Source organism: Colletotrichum gloeosporioides (assembly GCF_011800055.1).
Source record: "Colletotrichum gloeosporioides strain Lc1 chromosome Unknown consensus_17, whole genome shotgun sequence".
NCBI lineage: Eukaryota > Fungi > Ascomycota > Sordariomycetes > Glomerellales > Glomerellaceae > Colletotrichum > Colletotrichum gloeosporioides.
Window position 1 is genome coordinate 2,596,003 of NW_025544662.1, and position 22,800 is coordinate 2,618,802.

The following is a 22,800-nucleotide window of genomic DNA, read 5'->3' on the forward strand; positions in this document are numbered from 1 at the left end:
CGGCGGTGCGGCATTTGAGCTCGATGCCAATGTGGGATCCTGTGATCCATCGGGACGCTTAATATACACATCGACGATGAATTTTGGGTTTTGTAGAACTTTCTGCTCGCGTTGCAGTGTATACCCGAGGGGAAGATTGGGAGGCGGGCCGTTCAAGGAGAGCACGACCTGCAGCCAGGATTCCCAGCCACCGCGAAGAGCCTTGGCTTGAAGTAGTGTTTGTATGTTCGCTCCGTTGTTCGCCACGAGCCAGTTAGTTATCCAAGTGATTCCATGAAGCGGTGGTTGTCCGGCATTTGGATTTTTCCGTTCAGCTGACATTTGGGCTTTTCAAAGGGTTTTGGTAAGGATATGATATAGCGTGGCTGTGATTGCCTGAATGCGTCCGAGGCCTCAACGTAGAAGTTTCAATGCAAGGTGAAGTACCATGAGATCTGAGTGGAAGATTGTTCAGCCTTTATAACTTGTTGCCAGTCGCATACTTTCCTCGCGAACCCCTCTTCTACATGCTTCCTATTTATCTTCTCTTCTCCTCCACCCCCCTTCTCTTGTGACACTATTGAAGTCACGGTCACTATCGAGGAAATGGCATCCCATAACTCTGTGCCTGAACGCGCTCTAGATGCCACACCCACATCTGAGACGCCGCCTTATCACACACACACACACACACACACACACACACTCACACAGTCTGTGGATTTCGTTTTTTCTTTTCTCCTCCAATTCCATGAAGCTGAGAGCTGACTTTTGGCACCGGTCATTGGCATCTCCGCCATCGTACGATTGTCTCGCAAGGATCTACATGAGGGTCCGTTTCCAGAAGGCTCTCCAAATGTACATGGAATATCTGGAGACAACAAAAATGAATGAGCTATGTGATGAGATATTTGAGCATCTGGAAATAGAGCTTTATTATTGGACATCATCCAGTACTTGAGCGTTTTGACTTTGGCAGAAGCTGATGCTTCTGAACCTCTCTTCAGGCTCAATAATGTAGTGTCATTATAATCCCTCCGGCTTCAGCATCAAGCAAAAATTTGCCAGATTTGGCTTTTCAAAATCGAATGATGTTGTATCACCTTTTTTAAGAATGCCAAGAATTGAAAGCTCTGTAAATTGTGGCTGACTGAATGTGACACCTATGTCGTCCCTTGCTAGAGTAGAGGTGATCAGTGGATTGTGTTGACGTTCAACTTGTAGAATGAGTCAATGAGTCATGACTAACTAAACGATACCGGCCATCGAAGACGGGTCATAGATATGGCAGGAAGAATGCAAAGAGGTTTTGGACCAATTGCTGGTAGTCTCTTGCATACGTTTGGATCATAGAGCCTCGCCACCAAGTGGTTTCACGCGATGGCTTCTACGTCTCTTGTGACCACAAAGCAGTCGCGGTTTATGAATCGTCGCTTTTCCTGAGACATTAGAAGATTGGTATTCAGTGTCGATCATAGAACTTAATAACAGGCCAGATCACCATCGTAATACAAAAAGAATTCAACTTCAACGCCGGAAACGGCGTGACTTGCAATTTTGAAGCTGAAAAGTGCGACAGTGTACAAGCTATTGACATGTAATGAAATGTCTTCAAAGCTGATGGAGCTTTTCTCCGAGTTCTAATGATCAGCACGATGAGGAGTGGCCATCCAGTCTGGTGAGCGCCAAGCTGCCCTTAGCTGTGTGATGAGTGTAGCACAAATGTGCTCGTCACATTCTAAGACTTGGGGCTGAACCTTATTTGGTGACGGTCTGGCGGCAACCCTCCCACACAAGACAGCAAGTCACTCTGTGGCGTTTGTCCTGGTCCACGTTTTCACATAGAGCTGATTATGGGAGCTAAATGCAAAGGTATTGAGGACGTGTGAAACATTCTCAATTCGTCAAGTTCGTTGACAGCTATGATTGGGTAGCTTCAAATTCTCGTTAAAAGTCTGCTTGAAGTCTGGTCGGATGCCTTTACACGTGCATCAACGTAACATGGCTTACTGAATAAAACTGGTTTATCTTCATACGTGGGACATGTCAATCGCGTCTAAGTACGTTTCTTCCCTGGATTTTAACTCGATTAGAACCCTCTTGAAGACAGCATAATCAGAGAGAACTACAGAATATGTAACATGACTTTTCTAGCTGGCGATAGGATAGACTTGCTCCAAGTTCTTTCTCAAGTGCTGATCGATTCGAAACATGTTTTGAATTTATTGTACATCGTGTGCACTCAACCTGCGTGCATATTTTCTGACCGGCGCTCACTCCTGGCTCCATTCAGTCAGCCACCAATGGTTGTCGTGCGAGCGACGATTTGGCATCAGCACCTCACATTGAAGTCATCGAATTTATGTGATCGGAATCCTGAAGTGACAAGTGCTCTTGAAATGCCAGACCACTACACCGGCGCAAGCAAAGCTTGCCCCATGCGGCATATGGCCGCTCAGTGGAGAGTAATGACCTCGGAGCTGCTGAATTGTCGTAGTAGTAGACCACCTTTCAAAATGTATAAGAAGATCCTCTGAGCCCCTGATCTCCAACCAGCTCTAGATAAGTAGGCATCCAGCATCAGATACTTAACAACAACACCAGATCAATACATCACTGTTATCCATTTCAGCACTGAAACATGTGGAAAAACGTCAGGATGGTCAAAACAAAGTTCTGAAGATCAAGATTAATCCGGAAAAGGTTACGCAATTCAACAAACAAGGTTGGAAGCTCTGCTTTGCGTCTGAACTCAAGAGTAACCGCAAGGTCAATTTCAACGTTGTTGCGTCAACTCACGGTGAGCTATTCTACCTAATAGCATTTTGACATAACTCATTAACGAGTAAATCGCAGCCATTTCAACCAATGTCGCGATTCAATGGGTTCACCCTTAATCCATCGCCGCCAGCCAAGATAGTTTCAGCAACGGAGGTGGATAAGCCACGATTACGTCTTGGTTATGTCCTGATTGCTTACAAAGCAACAAAAGTCATCCTCAACGCATCTACGGAAGCCGTCGGGATCGATTTCGAACAGATTTACACTCTTGATTTCACCTGGGTTAACGGAACTATAAACGACGATCCGAGTGCACCCGAGGGAGGCTCCACTTTTCATCAACAATCAGATGCCTCTTCGGAGCGGGGACGTAGACACTGAACGGAGCACAATACAACTGGGACGAACTTATACGTGAGTGACTGATCGGTTTAGCAGTCTCAAATACCAGCTGTTTCAAGGCAAGGACAGGTAGAACGAGTATACTCCCCAGGACTTCAACCACACAATTATGACTAACCGCCTTCGCCAAGTTCTACGTAGAAAATATGCCTCAGGACTCTGTAAATGGGAACAAGAAGACAGGGCACCCACTATACCGAATGTCAGAGCAGGAGGCGAGGGTCGATGACTTGATTTCAAAAAAGACAATTGACAATTGGGCGATGTCTTCGAAATGGGCGGGCTCTGACATTTGAAGGCGAAGAGGCAACTATCAACGCCAGGCCAGAATACTGAGGTGAATGGTGGGTTGACACAGCTCCCTCCATGCCAGAAGCTGAGGCGATCTAGTAGACTAACGAGGCCTCCAGTCTTCCTCCAGTTGTTCCCGCACATATGATAGAATGCTCTTCCTCGCGAGTACGTCCGAGGATATTGACACAGCCTTCTACGATCGCGTCCACGTATCAGTCAAGTGCGGTCATTGATAATGTTGATGATTCCCAGCGGACACATATTTGGCTTGGTAATCTGGAACGCGCAATCAGCAGCCGAACGGGGGAGTCTTCGATTTCTAGACGGCAGGAAGAGGCATACTAACTCTTAGGGAGCGTCAAAACCAATGGTCAGGAAATTCGCAACATCATCTGGACTGCCGAGCAGCTAGCTCTGGATCTGTCACCAGACTTGGCAACAAGTCATATCGTGGGCGCCATGAGAAAGTTCAGGGGCATAGACATCTATGTCCAGTCCACTTACGAAAGGCTGGGCGCATTGGAAACCCTATCAGGTTGAGGTCGTGGGCCGGCATGTGATGACTATGTTGAACTCCAACATTCAATCGGTGGAATCCTCGATGGGTTGTAATGGAACACAAAACACCCAAATATCCCGGGTTCATATGGCGACTAGAATGACGATGATCGACCATGAAAGCAATAGTGAGCTGCGAGGTAACCTTGGCACTACCTCTTTGAGCTCGACGGCATATTGAGACACTGGTAGTGCTGACTATGTGCCCACTCATCTGCATCAGGCCCCTGCGATGTTCGATCTTCGCAGAAGCCAGCTAATGCTTTGGGCTATGTAGCGAGGCAGATAGGGTATTGATGCAGACTTAAGTACAAGCTGTCCTCGTTGCTTGTCTGGCATGACGAGGCGTATCAAATATACGTAATTCGGAGCTGGTTTCATCTTCCGTTGACTACCACGATTGAAAATGTCTTCCACCTTGGAGATCGCACTCGACAATCTCAAAAGAGCTGGCCTAGGCGACGCTGTTTACACTCCCGACCAAGACGCCTACCAAACTCGGAATGCCTCATACTGGGCGCAGAGTGCCCAACTGAAGCCTTGGGCAATCGTCCAGCCGAGGAACGCCGAGGAGGTTTCCAAGACTGTCCAGGCTCTTGTCGCGACACCAGAGTGCAACTTTGCGGTGCGAAGCGGGGGCCATACAGTCTGGCCGGGTGCCAGTAACATCCAGGACGGCATAACTATCGACCTTGGTCTGATGGCAAAGACAACGTACAATCACGAAACGGAACTTGCTTCGCTGCTTCCTGGAGGAAAGTGGACGGATGTTTACCATGAGGTTGAGAAACGTAAGAACAAACGGAACTCCACTCAACTTGATCTTTGCTAACTATAGCAAACACGCAGATGGGAGGATGGTTGCTGGTGGCCGCGAAAACGCGGTCGGCATTGGCGGTCTTACAACGGGTGGCGGCAAAACGTTCTACACCTGTCGAGTCGGATTCGCATGTGGTGAGTGGCATGGACCCTGCCCGAAACCGGAATGAGTGTTAACCTGAGCCAACAGACCAGATCGTCAACTACGAAGTCGTCCTTGCCGACGGTAGCATCGTGCAGGCGAACGATCAGGAGCACTCCGACCTCTTCAGAGTCCTCAAAGGCGGCGGCAACAACTTTGGGATCGTAACTCGCTTCGACATGGTGACGTTCCCCTCAAAGGATATATGGGACGTAGAGCTTGTACATGCCAAAGAGTCGGCCCTAGAAGTCGTGCACGCGCTGTCCGACTTTACTGGCAACCTCGAGGCTCACCCGGATTCTCATGTCCTGGCGATGTGGATGTACCTGCCAAAGGCCGATGACCACTTCATCGAGAACCTATTGATGAGCCTGGACGGCGAGCAGGAGGCCAAATCCTTGAGCAAGTTTCTGGCTATACCTGGGGAGGTCAAATCCAAGACGACCACGGTCGCGACCAAGATGGATACGTTCGCGTTGCCAAAAGCTAGAGAGTAAGTTTGCCCTCATTCTCTCTGCGACGGTTGATTAAATTGGCACGTCAGGCATACTTGGTTCACCACAACCTTCAAGAACGACCCGCGAATCAGTCAAAAGGCGGCTCACGTCTTCGAGAGTCTTGTGGAGAAAATGAAAAGCCAAGTCTCAGACCACGACTTCGCTTTCCAGATGGTTCTGCAGCCGCTTCCCGTATCGTTCGGCAAACACTCGGCGGTTCGTGGGGGCAACATGTTCGGACTTGAGCACATCAAGGATGACTGTGTGCTGTTGGTATGGACCGTGGAAGTGGCAACGTCGGAACTGCGGAAAAACGTCGCGTTCCCGGCCCTCAAGGGAGCCATTGACGAAATCGAGGCTTACGCCAAGTCAGTTAACGGCGACGTCAAGTTCCGCTACCTGAACTACTGCGACGCCTCACAAGACCCGCTGAGCAGTTACGGCGAGGAGAATGTCCGCAAGATGCGCGAGGCTGCAGAAAAGTACGATCCAGCGGGGGTTTTCCAAAGAAGAGTGCCCGGTGGCTTCAAGATCTCAAAGGCGAACGTGGCATGAGGCCCAGATGATGGCTACTGTAACTCTGAGACCTATCGTCGCGTCAATGCTGTCGGCCTGCATGCGATGAAGCATGCTTTTGCGTAACTGAGAACCATTCGTGCTCCGGTTGCTCCAGAGTGGTCATTCCTATCTGCCTCTCAGGACGGGAAGTTGCATGCGATGCGTTGATGCGTGTCGACGCCCTGCCGTCAGAGCCTGCTGATGGTGTTGTGAGTGTGTGAGACAGAGACGTATGAGAGGAGCGTGCTTGCCCCGCGTTGGCCCCGCATCGAAAGGGGATGCCGTACTTGATCACGTGATTGATGCACAGTACTTCGTTAATGGTCCAAGCAGTGTCCACGTCCAGCTGCATGCATGTCACCCTCCCGAGGCGCATTTCAAGGCGGATTCCTGCTTCGCTTCTCCATGAGCACAACCATCAGCAATGGAAACGCAAATGATTCAGGCTCATCGTAGCCTGCTGCGGATGCCTGGAACATGCCTGGAGCCTGCCTCGACAATGAGCTCATTGAGGCTGATATCTCCATCGCTCCACTGCAGATGGTGCCGCGATGTCCGAGACAAGACTCTTGCTGAGTGATCTCCGCCGGCCGACGCCTCGTTACCACCTCAAGCGGGTGAGATCTTGATGCTCGCCGTGGGGTCACACGATCCAGACGGACGGAACCGAGCAATCACATTGGCCTTGATATGGCACAGACACAACAACCAGCTTCACAGCAAGCCGTTGCAATTTGGCTGCAGCTAACCCTAGGTCTAGTGGTTTTCCTGAACCACAATGATGCTGGTGAGAGCAAGCCATACCATTCTATGCGGCTTATTGGCCGACGTCTTACTCCAACCAGCGAGAAACACCTAACCATGCAGCTGCCAGCCCAATGGGCAAAATGAGGCTTGCCATATCTCCCTCCTTCTCTCTCTACATGATTAAATACCCCGCGTTAGGTCGTGATGTCAAGTGCAAGAGTCTGAGGTCTACCGCTCTTCTCTACCCAACCCTCCCTTCTCCGTCAAGCCCCTCACCATGGCCGAGCTCCCCAGCGGCGTGGCGCCCTCCCTCAATGTGCCGGGCATCGTGAACCTCGGGTTCCAGCTTGCCAACAAGCTGAACATATACGGCCTGGGGACCAAATCCCCAGACACAGACGTTCGATACCTTGTCGATGATATCTTCGGCACGGCCTCAACCCTCGCTCAGCTCTGGGAACATCTCAGCACTGACAAACATGATACGTTTTCCGTCTACAAAGACGCCGGCCGCAAAGACGTTGAGGATCTCGCGGTCCGCTGCGGTAGGACTTATGTCACCATCATCCGCAGCGTCTACAGGGCCAGCTTGGCAGCCAAAGTCGTCGAGGACGTCAACTTTGAGACGATCCGCGTCGAGGACTTGAAGGCCGCCAGGCTCTGCGCCATCAACGCCAATATGAACTGGAGCTTGGTCGAGGACGCCTTCGAGACTGCCGCGAAGCAGTTGCAGTGGCTCTTCGCGAGCCTCCTGCTGCACATGCAGGTCTTTGATGTGGCCCGTCTCCAAATCAAGTCAGCATTCCCTCTGAGCATCTTCAAATGACCCTGCTAACATAGACTCAGAGCTCCCAGAGCCCCAGGTAGCTTCGATGAGGAGCTCGCTTCAAGGGCATTGGCCAGCCGCCTGCTCCAGCAAAGGAACAAGAACGTCAAGACTCTCGTAGAGGACTACGAGAAGAAGGCGGATGAGCAGGCCAAGCGCGAAGCTCGAGCAGCCTACAAAGCTGCCAAGGCAGCGGAGGCTGCTGCAGAGGCTGAGGCCGCAAGCGTCTGCTCTGGTGATGACGTGGCATCGTGGAAGTCTGGAGAGACTGCCCAGGTCTCCAGGGCGCCTTCAATCTGCGGCGACAAGGTCGATGGAGAGAAGAAGACTGTTCCCGTTGTGGAATCCTGCGCGCCGCCTCCTCCTCCTCCCGCTTTCATTGAGCCTCCTCCACCTCCTCCAGTCATGGACTATCCACCACCGCCACCTCCCGAGCCCATCGACATCAAGCTTATGACGCCCAAGCGCCGGTTCCCGGCCAAGGTCTTCAACAGCATGGCCGAGTGGATGCGGGGCCTCTTTGGCCGCGGCCTGCCGCCTCTGGACCACTTGGAGCTGGAAGCAAGCATCATCCACAGTGGGTATCAGCTCCATAGCAAGAAGAAGCCCCCAGTCCTGGCCTTCGAGCCGAAGACTCTGCTCCGCCAGCTCAAGCGTGTTCTCCGGAAGGTCGGAGATACTCCCGGAGACCAGCTGATCGGCCTCGACGCCCAGTTCCGTCTTGCTGTTCAGAATGCCCCGCAGCGCGCGCAGAACAAGGACGGCCGCGTCAGGAACTTGATTGCCGTCGACACCCGCGGCATGCCCGAGTTCATCGTCGCGTACATGTCGATGGAGCCTGCTCTGGAGCCTATTCACTTGACTGACTCCATTGGCCGCACCATCGTTATGCCGTATGAGCAGTGCCGAACTCTGAAGGTAAACTTCATCACCCTTCATTTGAAAGGAAGTATACTAACATCTCCAAGGGAGCCCGTAACATCATCCACAATCGCTTCCGCGACATCACCAGAATGTGGCCGATGATCAGCCAGGGCGCCTTCGAGATCGTCAACGAAGACGACGTCGTTGTCACCCCGGCAGCCTGGGAGAACACCGTGAAGCCAGGCGCCGTCCTCACGATGCGCCTCTCACCTTTCGCAGACAGCTCCGTCGGTCCGGAGTCCAAAACCTGGGCAGAGCCGTACATGGGCCCGCCCCCGCCTCCGCCGGGCATGTATCCCCCGCCCCCGGGCTTTAGGCCATGTGGTGTTCCTCCAGGCTTCCCGCGGCCAGGCGGCGGCGGCGGCATGGCGCCGCCACCGGGCTGGCCAGGCCGCCCAGGCCCCAGAGTCATCAACGTCGGCCCCGCCCCCATCCGTCGGCGTCATTGCCCGCGTCCCCCGTCTTCGGTGCTGAGCTGGATGGCCGGCTCCACAAACACCACCGATCGGGAGCTCGAGGAGTGGAAGCTCGGCTTCGAGCCGGACTTTGGCGGCCCGGGGCCGACAAGGGAGAAGGACATGGACGAACTGACGTGGAACAATCTCGGCCGGCTTGTGGCGCAGTGGACTTATGCCACGGACACCGAGTTCAACACTGACTCGGGGACTATGCCGTGGTACGATGACGCCGCGACGACTCGGTCTGTTAGCTCTAGTTCTTCGTCCTCCTCTTCGGATGAGATTGTGGATGATTGAGGATGTGTATTGAGATGAGCAGTCTCGAAGCTTTGTACTAATTTGTTTCTCGTTTGCTTCGCGAAGAAGGATGGTACACTCCTTTGAACTGTTGCTATTATCAGTTAATGTTATAACGATATTGATGAATATCATTATCTCTGTACATACTTTTTTCTCGTTGACGTGATAAATCTCCAACTCAATCCTGAAAACACTGCGTGATCCTGTCGCTTCTGTAATTGACTCATTTATAAAGAAATCGTGGCGGAGAAATGAACAAGCACTTATTAAGTCAAGCCTCGCCAGTGATCCTCGCTTGCACCTCTTTCACCATACCCATCTCCTCTAGCCTGCAAATAGTGCTCCTACCACGCCGAATAAGTCGGTTCTCCTCAAGATGACAGGACTGGACGGTACGCTCAAATGAGGGAGGACAAAGGCTGTGGCCAGTAGAAACGAGTTGAATGCGGCGAAGGGAACCGGAACTTTGAACGTTATGTGTGTTCTATGTGATTGGGAATAGCGGCCCGTGACAATTGCAATCTTTCGAGGGGAGCTGTCGCTAAAATTGACGCCATCTCAGGTATAGCTTTTCATGGAGGCTTGGGAGGGCACCTTCGGTAACGACCGTACTCGCAGGCTACTGAGAACGGACAGCTATGCCTCTTGTATTTCGGGCAACCCACGCATGACTCTGCATAGGATTGAAGTATACTCGGGTGTTACAGGGTTAAAGAACCTTGACGTGGACAGCGGATGTCGCGGCTCTGGTTCGTCTTGGCTGCAGGACACATCAGCGTTCGAAACGCCCATCATTGGAGTATACCATCGGTCGGGTGCCTGACTTTTGGGACCTCCTTTTTGCCTCCGCTGATCCACTTTAACCTCCTTTACTAGGTGTCATTGGTCGACCGCGGAGGTTGTAATTGGGTTGCTGGAGGCTGTTTTTCTGACATCAAAGCCATCGTGAAAAGGGACGGGGGGGACTTAGGGCGACGACTACGGGTTCCTTCTTCCTTAAAACAGTCATGGCAGTCGATAGTTAGAGCTACATTGAGTACAAGTCCACATTTTAAATCGGTCTCAGTTCTCGACATCTGCCACCTACCTTTTCCTCATTTCTTGTACGTCTGTTGCCCGTCGGTAGACTTTACCTTAGGTGGCCCGGCTTGCAGATACCTTTCGTCAATATCCTCGTTTCTTCGGCACACCAACCAACTTTTGTTAAGAGTATCCGTAACTTTATACATGACATATATCAGGGATCCTTTGCGATGCGACATCCCCTAGCCGAGCTCATGTTCCACATCCAGACAAGTGTTGCCTTCGCTATGTTGCTATTCGCAATTCAAGAGGGAAGGCATCCATGGGTATCGGCGATCACGATCAGGTATTTCACTTTCACACTTTCACAGGACTGCAGACAACTTAGAGCATAGCGGCTGCTGATCCTGGTACGTATTAGTTGCCTGATAATCTGGATACTCCTCAGCTTTTCCCTACTCGTCCGATTCAACAACTATCTGTTGATGTTAGTTGCCACCGTTCTTGACTTTGGGCTTTTAAGAAGCTAATGCTACAAAGGAGGACTCCATGGAGCGTCATCGCAGTTCTAGGCCCCATTTTTACCTGGGCCTGTATCTCCAGCGCCAAAAACATCGAGCTCTACTACGCCGGCCTGCTCGCTCCAGTCTGGATTGCTATTGGCCTGAACGCTCTGGTCATCTATGATCGCAAGGGCAAACACAACTTTCAACCCAAGTCGTCGGAGGCTAGAGACGACCTTGAAACCGGGAAGCGGTCTGCAACGGAATTAAACATCACGTCTTCGAGATCAGGCCGACTATGGACGCAAGATGCCCAAACACATCGACGGGACATCTAAGCACCCTAGCGCCCATTCCTCAGCTGCCGTGACCCAAGATGAAGACAAAAGACGAGGCTTATGTTCTTCCAAGCCAGCCCACCAGCCCCATCCTTGACTGTCAACTCAGCGCCCCAGACCCTACTATTCTTCACGTCACGAAGACCACCAGTTCTTTCTTTGTTAATGGATTTACTTTTATCTCAACTTGGTGGTCTTGAGTTGTTTTTTTTTCCCTTTTTTTTCTCTCTCGTTGTTATCTGATCTACTAGAAGGGAAGCTTGACTTCGAACATCTTGAGGATGGGCGTAAGCTACCTAGTACGCATCGACTGGAGTTCAAGCCCATAGGGATGTAAATGTGGCATGGGATACGAGCATTTCATACCGTTACAAACTTCACACTTCGGACCTTCCTAACTAAAAAGCATGGAATCTGGCTTACTACCCAGATGAACTAGAATTGTTAGCCAAGGTATAAATTCCGGCTGCATCCCTGGGCGTGCAATGTCAACAAGCGGTGGCTGGGGCCAGTGTGGGCCTACTCTAGCGGCATTCTCTCCTTACAGTGAATGCCCATCTGAGGCCTACGTTCCTTGGGGTACGGGACAAAATTGTACACGTCATTATGGATTTATCCTGTTCCCTATATGCGTTTTATATCAAAACATCACTTATTACCCGAGAGTAGATTTGACTACGTTTATGTAGCATTGAACTGCTAACAATAGACTTTTAGCGTTGACCGGCGCAGACGTCAGATCGAGCCCGGATCGGTGTGCCACTCGATAGGCACGAACGGAAGGCATGGGGCGTCGCCGGAGCTTCAACTTAGTTGAGTTGCGGAACAAAAGCAGATACTAATATCTAAAAGACACTCACCTTGAGGCAAAGGCGGCTGTCTTCCGGCGGGGACAAGGGGGTGCTGTCCTCAATGTTATCTTCCCTGAATCCATCCACGCCATCATCTGTGGCACCCAACCAAAGACCGTTGCTATTGTTAGGGCGCATTAGTTCCAGTAATGGTCGACGAGTATCGCCAAAACCATTGGCCTACGCAGGAAGCTGCCTGACAGGGGGCCAACGCCTTACGATGTACTAGCATTGGCGAATCAGGTGAACCACTCAACAGACTGCCGCTGAAGGCAGTCTTTCAGAACACTTAAATACAATCGGGCCAAGTTCCGAGGAAATCCACATGTTTTTGATCGTGGAGTGTGGAGGTTGGGTTTGGGGGGCTATGATCGTTGTAAAAAGCTTCAACATTTGGAAACGAAACCAAGAATTTGAGCTCGCTGGTTCTTTTTCATTGATTTTACCGACACTTTTGTTAGACGCGGATCTACTGCAGGCTTACTGACAGTCTCGGAAAATCGACGCTGTATACTCTTCGAACGCAATCATCTCTTAGTCCTCACGACACCAAAAGCCCTGTCGACCGTTATCATCACCGCATTCACGAGTCTCACGATGCGACCTCAGATACGCGAGTTCTTATTCCACTTTCAAACAAGCGATGCTTTCGCCATGTTATTCTTCGCGACACAAGAGGAGAAATATGATTGGATTTCAATAGTCACTTTGAGTATGCCGCCACGCCAAGCCTGGCTTCTGCGTTGACCTGACCGACACTTACTTCCTCCGACAGCGGCTTGATGGTATGGATTTTCACTTCCTTCATTCTTATTCTAGAGTATAAAGAGTACCTAGTTCAGTGAGTTTGCCATATCCGGGCATCACCGTCTTCAACGGTTCTGACCGCCCATAGGAGAGCGCCCTGGACCATCATAGCCGTCCTAGGGCCAGTCTCCGTATGGTCCACTATCGTCACTATCAGGGAAATCCACTTTTACTACGCAGGTCTATTCGCACCCGCCTGGATCGGAGCTGGTCTCTTCATTTTGGCCGCAGACGATGGCACGAAGTGCCCTAGCCGCCTCAATGGAGCTGAGAAAGGCCAGATTGATATTGAGAGAGACATTCGCCGCCGGGATTTACGTGAAAATTAGACTGGCGGTGCCCCGACAAACTCGAAACATCAAGTTTCAAAGACAAATCACCACTCATCGACAGAGTCGTCCCGAACTCCTCCCATATCACAGCCCGTTGCCGGAATGGGTCGAACAACAACAAAGTAGTCCGCCAAAGTCGACCTGACTGAGCCAATTCTTATCTTGAAAGTCCAAGTTTCGACGATACAATCGAAAGAGTGCCTTTCGCTGAGTACCCATCATCACCAAATTCTGGGTTGCATCGGACCTTGTTGCACGAGCATCACGACTTCTTTCTGGCATCTCAGCATCCCTTGCGACATTTCTCCAGGGTAACAACATCACTGGACAGCATAAGTTAAGGTATCCAGACACACAAAGTAGAAGCAATCCTGGTGGCACGGCTACCACTCCTTTCTGGAACTCTTACGGCATCGAATCTCGGTAGCGCCAGAGCATATGCTCAGGTTTATATGTTTAGCATATCCCATGATGGCCGGCCCTCTCACGCACCTTTCATCCCGTGGACCGCTGAACAAGTTACTAAAGCCGTTGAAAGATAACGGCAACTGGGAGTTTTTCCAGCTTACTTCAAACCTTGACTGCATCCTGTTCTTCGGACGGAAAAAAAATCAACTTCCTCCGTCGGTAGGCTGGTTCATGGCTATGTATGCCAGAGATGGCTGTCAGCTATAGTACGAACCATAGAGCAGATTCAACCGCACAAATCTCGATTCTGATCCTTTAGACCGCAGTATAGAAGTTTTCTGGTACACTTGACTTTCTAACTCGCAAGTTTAACATCGTTTCCCGTCAAATCACTATACATTCGCGTCTCTCATCTGTCTTCAGATACCTATGCCTCATGACACAGCAGTCACCTCAAATTAATGCAAATGAGACACATTCTGTGACCAAGCTCGATTTAGGTTGTCCCTAATTCATCACAACAGCTCGCGCATATTGGTGCTTCATTGTCGGGTCCCTTCCCTCTTATGTAGCCACCGAGCGCCGGCAGCTAGCCCTACGTTTCTAAGCTGTTCTCTAACAACTAGTTTTCATTAGCAAAAGTCTATGAGGACGATTCTTTGCCCGTGCTGGCCAACATCCACTCAAAAGAATCTTATATTTCCAACAAATGTATTGAGAAGGAGATCTAAATGGTTTCCACGACTTCCTCTTACTTATATTCAAAGGCAACATCAGCCGTCTAAATGTGTTGAGAGTACGATGTACCAAGAAAACCATTGGTGAGGGCGAATGCTAGACTTCATGCGCTGCAGTAGTACAAGTATACAGTAGTGACAAGCTTCAAAGCATAAAAGAGTACGACTTGGAACAGAACAAGACAAATAAACCTAAATAGTTCTTCAACGACCTGTGGAACGTAGCGATTCTGTGTGCCGGCACGCTAGCTGATGTCGAGACCACGGTGTCTACATTGTGATTACCAACATCGCCACGCTCCTCGAGTTTACCAGCAGGCACAATCTTGTTGTGCTTTTCTCAGCCTTCATCAAATATTCTCCAAATCTATGGTCTTCATAGATGAAGGCGTCCTTCTTCCTCTCAGCTCTCGGTCAGGAAGTGACTAGCCCTTGGTCTATGTCGCGCCTGCAGCTTGCCTTGAGACATCAATCACGTACGAAAGCATGTAAATTCTGATCCAAAACCTCTACAAGAAGTCTACGTCGTATATTACGCTCCTACGAGGCAATAAAAGGCCATATACCCTCCCCGAAGACTACGCCACGCGAGGTCTGCCATGGGCTGAGGAGTGTTACCCAACCCGACTTGTTTACGGCAGGTGCAACCAACCACGAGAGATATCAACCCAAACGAACTTTTCAATGTAAAGTGGCGCTGTTAGGATGAGCTTTTTTCTTTTTTTTTTCTTTTTTGGACCGTCTACACGTGAGAAGAGGCTCGGTGGACATACACCACGAACAGCCTGCGAAGCCAGTTCCAACCCTGCAACCAGAATGCGAGACGATCGACTGTAAATCTAACATTATCATCTTTCCATTAAACAGTGAATACTATCAAATAAGAAGAACAACAACCTAATACTGCAAAAACTCACGTCTTGGTCGATCCGCGATCGCGACGACCCGACACCAGCCAACGTCACACCCGAGCCACACTGCAATACACGGCCGACCGCACCACTCCCTTCCACCCCCAAATCCAATATCCCGAAACGCATCTCAACGTTATATCTCGGCCGTGTTGAACATTTTCAGCACAATCAACTACGTAGACAACACCTCCCCTCCGCCGGGCCACCAAAACACCACCGGACCTCCGTCCCGATCCCCGCTCCGGCGACCCCCATCCGCCCCACATATTTCCCGCCAAGCCTCCGCCCTCCGATCCCTTCCCTTGATCACCCATTCCCCCGATGCAATACAACCGCATAATCACATCCCCCAACCCAAGTCCCCGGATCCCGCATGTCCAAGAAAGCCCCAAGAAATTAAACCGCCGAAATCAACGTCAATCAAAAAAAAATCACAAGCCATCGATTGACGGCCAAGGCTTCCAAGATGCCGGGCCAAGATAAGATAACCCAGCGACAGCCTCCTAACCCCCAAGCCCCGAAAAGTCCCATGCTGACATCCCCTTCGGCATCTTCTACGGGATGTGGGCGCCGGCTCCTCCAAAAGGGCGTAAGATGCAAGATGTAGGCTGAGGTCATACCCAGTCCACAGTACACTGCACCGAACTTTCAACCTTCCCACTCGTGCCCTCCCATCTTCTCCCACCGGCACGCATGCGAGCAGCTGAATGGTGCGCCACGCTCTTGGCCCAATGGCCCTCCCACTCTTTCGTGTAAGGCTCGAACAAAGAAAACAATGACCCTCACCAAAAGTCCAGAATCCCCGCCGCCGCCGGCCCAAAATACAAATCCCCGAAGTCCCCGGTCTTACTCAGACCGCAGACCCAGTACCATGTCTCTCCCCGGCCAACCAACAACCAAGTACCATGTCAAATCTCACTGCATGCATCACGCTCTCGCACAACGAATTGTACTCCAAGAAATTTTGACAAATTTTACCCAATACTAATTCCCAAAAAATATTGTTCGCCGTCCAGATCTAGATGCCATGCCACCCAAGTAGACACCAACAAATCCCATCATCATGAGAGGTATCCAAAAGAAAAACTCCAGCTCATGCATGCATAACAGACTATTACTTTGTGGCTTGCTCAAAACCCCAAAATGGCGAACACAACATCTAAACGCCCGAATAAACCAATCATATATGCTTTGCTTGATGTGCCCCAAATTATGTTCGCCTTCGTGGTCAATCATTAGTAAATGAGTGCTGATGAGTGGAGAAAAAAAGCCTCCGCGGTGGTGTGAGTGAGGAGAGAGCGTGTGTGGTGCGGGAAGGGCGGGCCAAGGCTCAGGGCAAGTATCAGCCATAAGCGCCCAAAGTGCCCCGGCCGGCACCGCGGTAGTGCGCGAATGGCTGTGCGACGCGACCGGTGGGAGAGGGGAGCACCCAAACTGCAAAAGGCCGAAGTGGGTGTGCTGCCAGCCCTGCTTAAATGACGTTTGGGCTTGTGTCGGCCGGGCGTGGTGTGCTCGTGTTCCCGCTGCCGGTGTTTGTGGACGGGGCTAAGTGGACGCCACTGCAGCTGTCACTGCTGCCTACGTGTGCCATCTTCAGCCTTGGGCTTCCTGAGAGAAAAGGCCGTTTACAAGCCCGAGTCGTGCTTTGGGTAGAAGCTTGTCGGGTAGTAGTCCTTCCAGCCCTTGCAGGTGGGCTGGAGCTCCTCGAGCTGCATCGTGTGGGCGATCTCGTCCTTGCGCTCGAGGAACTGCACGCTGAGACCCATGCTGACATGCCAGGCGATGTGGCAATGCATGAGCCACGCGCCTGGGTTGTCCGTCTTGAAGGCGATCACCATCCAGCCGCTGGCAGGAAGCACTGCGACATCTCTGCGGATGGGGTTGTGGAAGTTGAGGTTGGGGTGAGTAGTGGTTGCGTACGGTCCGGTGCCGTTGGTAACTGGCGGGTTGCTGTCGAGGAAGGAGCCGTCACCAATGCCGAGGAGGAGGAAGTCGTGGCCGTGAAGGTGGATAGGATGGGGGAGGAGGTGGTCGTTCTGAATGACCCACCAGGTCCATTTGTCCTTGGAGTCGAGGTCCACAACGTTGGCTCTCTCCATGAAAGTGTAATTCTTCTCGGCGACGTAGGTGAGGGTGGGCTTGTCCCACTCGATGTCCATAGAGTGACCATTGACAGTCCAGCGGAAGACCGGCTGACCGTAGACTTCGGGCGTGGTGAGGTTCACGTCGAGAATGTTCTTGTGGGGAGTGAATTCGGAGGATGGCGGAAGTCTAGTGACGATCGGCTCGAAACCCACAGTATCGGCGCAGCCGGCCTCAATTGGGGTTCCTGGTTGGGTTGGGAGTCCATCGGCGGCGCCCTCATAAGTGAAAATGGAAGCAGGAAGGTCGACTTCAGACGTTCCGCAGAGCCCCGTGGCGCTGAGAGTCGCGTTGAACCAGTAGTTTTCAACCTCTTGGTTGGCCTCGATGATCACATCGTAGCGCTGACCGACGGACAAGAAGAGGCTGTCCTTGACGACGGGCTTGACGGGCACGAGGTCGGTAGCGATGACAGTGAAACTGTGTCCAGCCAGAGAGACAGTGAAAGTGTTGTCAACAGAGGTGTTGATCAGTCTGAGGCGATGCTTCTTGCCAGGCGTAAGCTTCGTCTTTTGGTACTCGCCGCCACCCAAAGCATTGACGCCCTTTCCGTTGAAAAGAACGTTTTGACTGTCTGGGGGAGGGCCAGCCAGGAGACCAGCGAGTTCGGCGCGTCGCTCGAGGTTATCAGCAGTGTCGTGGTACCAGTCGCTGATGGCATAAGGACCGAGGTCAATGTCGTAGTCAGCAGACGCCGGGCCGTTGATCTGAATCGTGCCGACGACGCCGTTGCCGTACTGGGATGAAAAATGACTGTGGTACCTGTGTAAAGCGTGTTAGTCCATGGGCCCACAATCTTCAACAAAGGAACAGAAACATACCAAGAAGTGCCGTACTGAATCATCTGGTAAGAGTACGTCTTCTTTTGTCCAGGTGCGATGGGGCACTCCGTGACACCGTTGGCGCCGTCCTGATCATTGGTGTTGCGCTGGTGCATGCCGTGCCAATGGATGGAGGTACTGATAAGCGTGTTAGCTGGGATCTGCAATGCATGCGTCGGTGCACTAACCCGTTGTTTTCCAGTTGGTTGTGGACGGTGATTTTAACAAAGTCGCCCCAATCAGCCTCGATAGTCGGCCCCGGGAACTGGCCGTTGATGAGCATGGTCGTCTTGAACACACCATCTGGTGAAAAGTCTGTGTGGTTGGTGATGTAAAGATCGAACTGCCTTATGTTAGCCTTGATCTAGGGGCAAATGTGAGAACATACTTCTCTCGTCTTTCCGGTATTTGGGACATTAGTCTCATAGTCGCTATCAATGGTGTACTTTCCGTTCCAGCAGGCACGGTTCGTAGGGCCATGAGTACCGCAATCCGTGCGTGTATCCAACGAGCGAATGGGGTTGGCGCTGGCGAGAGAAGCAAGAAAAAGTCCAGCCTCGAAGGCGGATCGAATTAGGTTGTAACGCATGGTGAATGTGCTAACAAGTAGGAGAAGACTGTACTAGACAATAGGAGATGAGCGACTGACTTGGTGCTCCAATATCTCGAGATCCGTGAGGGACAGAGTAGATTATATACACTTGTGTATCATCAAGATGCCTCACCTGCGCCTTAGCCTTTCTGGGAGGGCGACATCAATAGTCTCGGTGCACTTGCAGGCTCGAGAGCTCAGAGTGGCGTCTGCAGAATGTACAGTCCTTCAGAAGGGCCATGATGCGAGAGTGAGTGAGAGCTAGAGGTGTGAGTAGAGGTGAGGTGCATCACACCCCTGCCTCTCGGGCAGTGAGTATGCCATGCCTCATTCTGACATGGAGGGAACAACAAAGCCAGGTCCCGTTCGATGTGGATACGGAAACACGGCATGGAACGATGGAGATGGTATGCTCGCGTGTGGAGGTGGTAGAACATGGTTCTCTGTAAAGTTGAGTCTTGGCTTGACCGGCGCTATGGAACGGTGGAGGATGGAGAAGCCAAATGTGGACACATCCGGGAAGAGGCTGAGCCACTTCTTGCCGTGGGCGACAGTAGCCAGGCAGACGGAAAACGACATCGCTGGTTGGGAGCGGATCATGTCAGATCCCCAAATTGAACCCTCGATCCGCCCTTGTCGTGTCCAATATTTGCCCTATGCATATGAGGTGCCCCGAATTCAGACGACTGTGACTGGCCCGTGTAACGGAGGCTGAGAATAGGTGAAGGATGAGGCTGACGGGCCACTAGCAGGAAAACCTGTATGTCATATCTCGGTGCCAGACACGTGCTGTCATAGGCCTGCGTTCCATCGATGGACGCCTAATCCGGCACTTGGTATGCAGAGAGTCAGCACATCCAATATGGAATTCAGGTTGCAATGGTACATTCAGAGTTCTGATGTAAGATGGAGGTGTCCTGGTGTGTTAGGGGCGCACTCGCGCCGGCCGGGAAAGGTCTGACCACATCCGGGGGACGACGTGACTGGTAGACAACCGGCAATAATTTCGAATGAGATCAGCACGACATGCACCCTCGCGGGCTTGGTAACGAAGCGGTTTAGGCTTTGTGAGCTCAGCTGGAAGCCTCGTATGTTGCGGAGGGTCGAGTACTTGGCAGGAGCTCAGCCAGCGGAGGAGCCAAACTGCTGGAAGCTCTGAGCTGGCCGACAGGATCTGAGTACCCGCTTCCACCGCCAATGGCTCCCCGCAAAAACATTGATCGGCTTGCAGGATGCAAGACTTGGCGAACTGGGTTGCTGCTCTTGTTGAGAAGCAGTGAGGTCGGCGGTGAAGTCGACTCACCGGCCATTTCGTGCGAGAGGCCGGAGGAGAAGGTGAGCAAATACGAGTGGCAGGTAACGAAAAAGCAAAAACACCGTTTCTCAGGTGGTAGCGGCCATGGAGAAGGACGATATCGAGGGCAGATCGACCCGGGGAAGCACGGAGATGGCGAGGTATGATTCGTCACGAGAGCAGATATTCGCCGGCCGGCCTAGGTGCAGCCAGCGCGGCACCGTCCAGTGACTAAGCTTCGCGGTTCCTGGGCGAATCATTGAGTTTGGAGTCGGTCCTTTCATGGTCCTGGGCTCGCCCGGCACCGTCGGTGCTCGTATCGATGATTGTCTCTGAGTCTGTCCATGTCGATGCCTTAGGGCAAAGGCGGGAGAGTCATCGGCCGACGCAGGTAGGGTTCAGAGAAGCCGTCTCTGCGGGCACTACTGCTGCTGTGTCGTTGGTGCACGGCATCTTGGGGGCTATTTTTAGGCGAACAAGGCGATGAGAAAGGATGAGGGAAGAGGTCGAGGACCCAGGCTCTGAGGCCGTTGAGAAAGGTCTGCAGCGAAGATTAGCAGCAGCCGCCGCAATAGCCATTTGAGACGAACGAGATGGTCTGATGTGGTGGAAGTCAGCGGTGTCTCGACCGGGATGGCCTGGTAGTCATTTCCAAGGACATGGGAGATGGATTATGGCTTGCAGGTCGAGATACCGTGACTGAACGAATAGCAGCAGCCGCATGGTATGGAGGAAGGACGCTACGCCGTAAACAAAGGTGTCTCTGCCCTGTAGCCTAACGTGTGCCGCGTGGTGAGGTAAGGGTCGAGTCTCAGACGTGGAGGTGGGAGAGTTGGCTGCGAGGTCGGGATTGGGTTGTTGGGGAGAAGAGGATGAGAGGGCTGTGGCCGGGGGAAATCTGACAGGATCCCGCATGCATTGGATCGCAGATGTTGCTTTACAGTGCTGGAGGGGACATCTACTGTGGTTCGAAGAGGCAAAAGGTATGGGAAGGAGTGCGCAGGAATGCTAGTGACACGGTATTTCCACATAAGGTGTGGCTTCCTCTGCCGCAGCTCAGAAATAGCTTAGCGCCTGGATTGAGCCACAGTGCCGGCCGTCAGTGCATGACTGCGTATCGAACAGCGACAGCACAGCACCTGACCTGGACTGCTAGCAGCTCACAGCAAAATCTCACTGGCCACACAGCTGGAAGGTCGCTGTCTTCCCTCACCGCTAGGTGGGCGCTCGCTGCAAACAAGGTCAGGGGCACTTGCTTCACCCAGAGCTTCGCCCGTTTGCTTTTTTAAATTCCTCCCGCTTTTAGCAATACCTGCCACTCACCTGCCAAACCTCCAGCAGGATGAGAAAGCAAGCAGACGATGGAAGGAACATCGCGCCGCCCTGCCTAGTGGGCAAAATTCTCCTGTTCCTCCCTCTTACCAACACACCTTAACTTTATCTCACAGGGCAGCAGCTGCTTGTCTCAACGCCACTGCCACGGGTGCGTGATGACAGCGGACGCGGCTCTCTCCATCATGCCATCTTATGCCATCTTCTCCAGACTTTCCCAACGACACCCAATACCGACTGCATCCGCCATCTCTCTGCCTTCAGCTATCAGAACTATTGATTCCGTGCCTTCGGTTCTGCTGCCTCTGCTTCCGCCGCTGCGTGTCTTCTTCCACTTCTTACTCTCTCCCACTTCCCGCTCATTCGCGCACCTACACTGCGCATATGCATGTCTCACAGGATCGCCCACCTAAACACGAGAGATGTCCGGCTTCCAGCTGACAGCACAGTAGCCCTTAGACCGAGGACCACCTCCCACCCCGGTCTCTCTTCCGCCGTCTTCCGCTACGAACGTCGGTCTGCCTTTACAGCACTGCAGAGAGGTGGCCGTCCTCAGGGGAGCCACACATGACTCCATGACGACCAAAACGCCTGATGGTTTGCTCTGCTGACAGCCACACTTCCGCTCCCCTCCCGCCTGTCGACCAAGATCTATCCCGGCGCCGCCGACCCCAAAGCTCCCCTGTTCACCCAGCAAGGCTGCCAGGACGCATTCAACATGCCATCTTTTGACCCAATCGCTCTGCTTTTCTTACCTCACCTAAGCCAACATGCCCGACTTACCCGGGCGTGTTCTCCTGCCCTGATCCGGTCCTTGGAACTCCGAGGCGAAGTCCGGGCGTCGGCTCAAATCATTGCCCCTTTGGGACCACACTCGACACGCGGGCGATGCTTGGAGTTGACTAACAGAAGAGCACCTGACCAAATGCTTGGGTATCCATCGTCGCGAAGCGTAAAGCCACACTTTTTTCCGCCCAGCATGACGGCGATACGGCGGTTCGTCTAGTCTCACACATGCGCTGCGAGATCCAGCCCTTTCTGCCTATCTAAACACCACAGGTACCGTCAAGCATTTCCTCATCTGGCATGATGGCCCTTCTCGTGCACTCGCTATTTCGACTTCAATACGAGACATAGGACACATGGTATGTGGAGTGACCGGGAGGATTCCGACCCGGCCAGTGACATGGCTTTACCCATTCCGTCATCCATCCCACATCGGGCCGTTGGTAGCTCTCACCGTTCTGGACCTGGGACTTATCTAACGACTGCTATTTTGGTTCAACAGGTTAAGACAAGGCACCCACCGTAGCTCGATCTCTCAAGATCCAGCTTGCCGGGAATCTAATTTTCAGCCTGTTACACAGTCGTCAAGCTTAGCAAGTTGAGAATGAGTGAGCCCTCCAGTCAATGCCTGGATC

General features: G+C 52.1%; 4 protein-coding genes across 4 annotated transcripts; 3 read left to right on the forward strand and 1 right to left on the reverse strand.

Moving 5' to 3' along the window:
- Positions 1 to 3,691: 3,691 nt before the first annotated feature.
- On the forward strand, positions 3,692 to 3,996 carry GCG54_00011597 (uncharacterized protein; the record flags this gene model as incomplete). Its single annotated transcript, XM_045411499.1, has 2 exons — positions 3,692 to 3,764; positions 3,809 to 3,996. 2 exons carry the CDS (start codon positions 3,692 to 3,694, stop codon positions 3,994 to 3,996), a joined length of 261 nt encoding a protein of 86 aa, XP_045268557.1.
- A 424-nt stretch (positions 3,997 to 4,420) lies between these two features.
- Positions 4,421 to 6,027, forward strand: GCG54_00011598 (putative FAD-linked oxidoreductase; the record flags this gene model as incomplete). Its single annotated transcript, XM_045411500.1, has 4 exons — positions 4,421 to 4,805; positions 4,864 to 4,968; positions 5,024 to 5,468; positions 5,520 to 6,027. 4 exons carry the CDS (start codon positions 4,421 to 4,423, stop codon positions 6,025 to 6,027), a joined length of 1,443 nt encoding a protein of 480 aa, XP_045268558.1.
- Positions 6,028 to 7,054: 1,027 nt separating this feature from the next.
- Positions 7,055 to 9,282, forward strand: GCG54_00011599 (uncharacterized protein; the record flags this gene model as incomplete). Its single annotated transcript, XM_045411501.1, has 3 exons — positions 7,055 to 7,572; positions 7,624 to 8,521; positions 8,572 to 9,282. The coding sequence occupies 3 exons, from the start codon at positions 7,055 to 7,057 to the stop codon at positions 9,280 to 9,282; spliced, it is 2,127 nt and encodes a 708-aa protein (XP_045268559.1).
- Positions 9,283 to 16,823: 7,541 nt separating this feature from the next.
- Positions 16,824 to 18,750, reverse strand: GCG54_00011600 (Laccase; the record flags this gene model as incomplete). The annotated part of the gene is made up of 4 exons (XM_045411502.1): positions 16,824 to 18,077; positions 18,134 to 18,299; positions 18,350 to 18,504; positions 18,550 to 18,750. 4 exons carry the CDS (start codon positions 18,748 to 18,750, stop codon positions 16,824 to 16,826), a joined length of 1,776 nt encoding a protein of 591 aa, XP_045268560.1.
- Between the last annotated feature and the right edge of the window lie 4,050 nt (positions 18,751 to 22,800).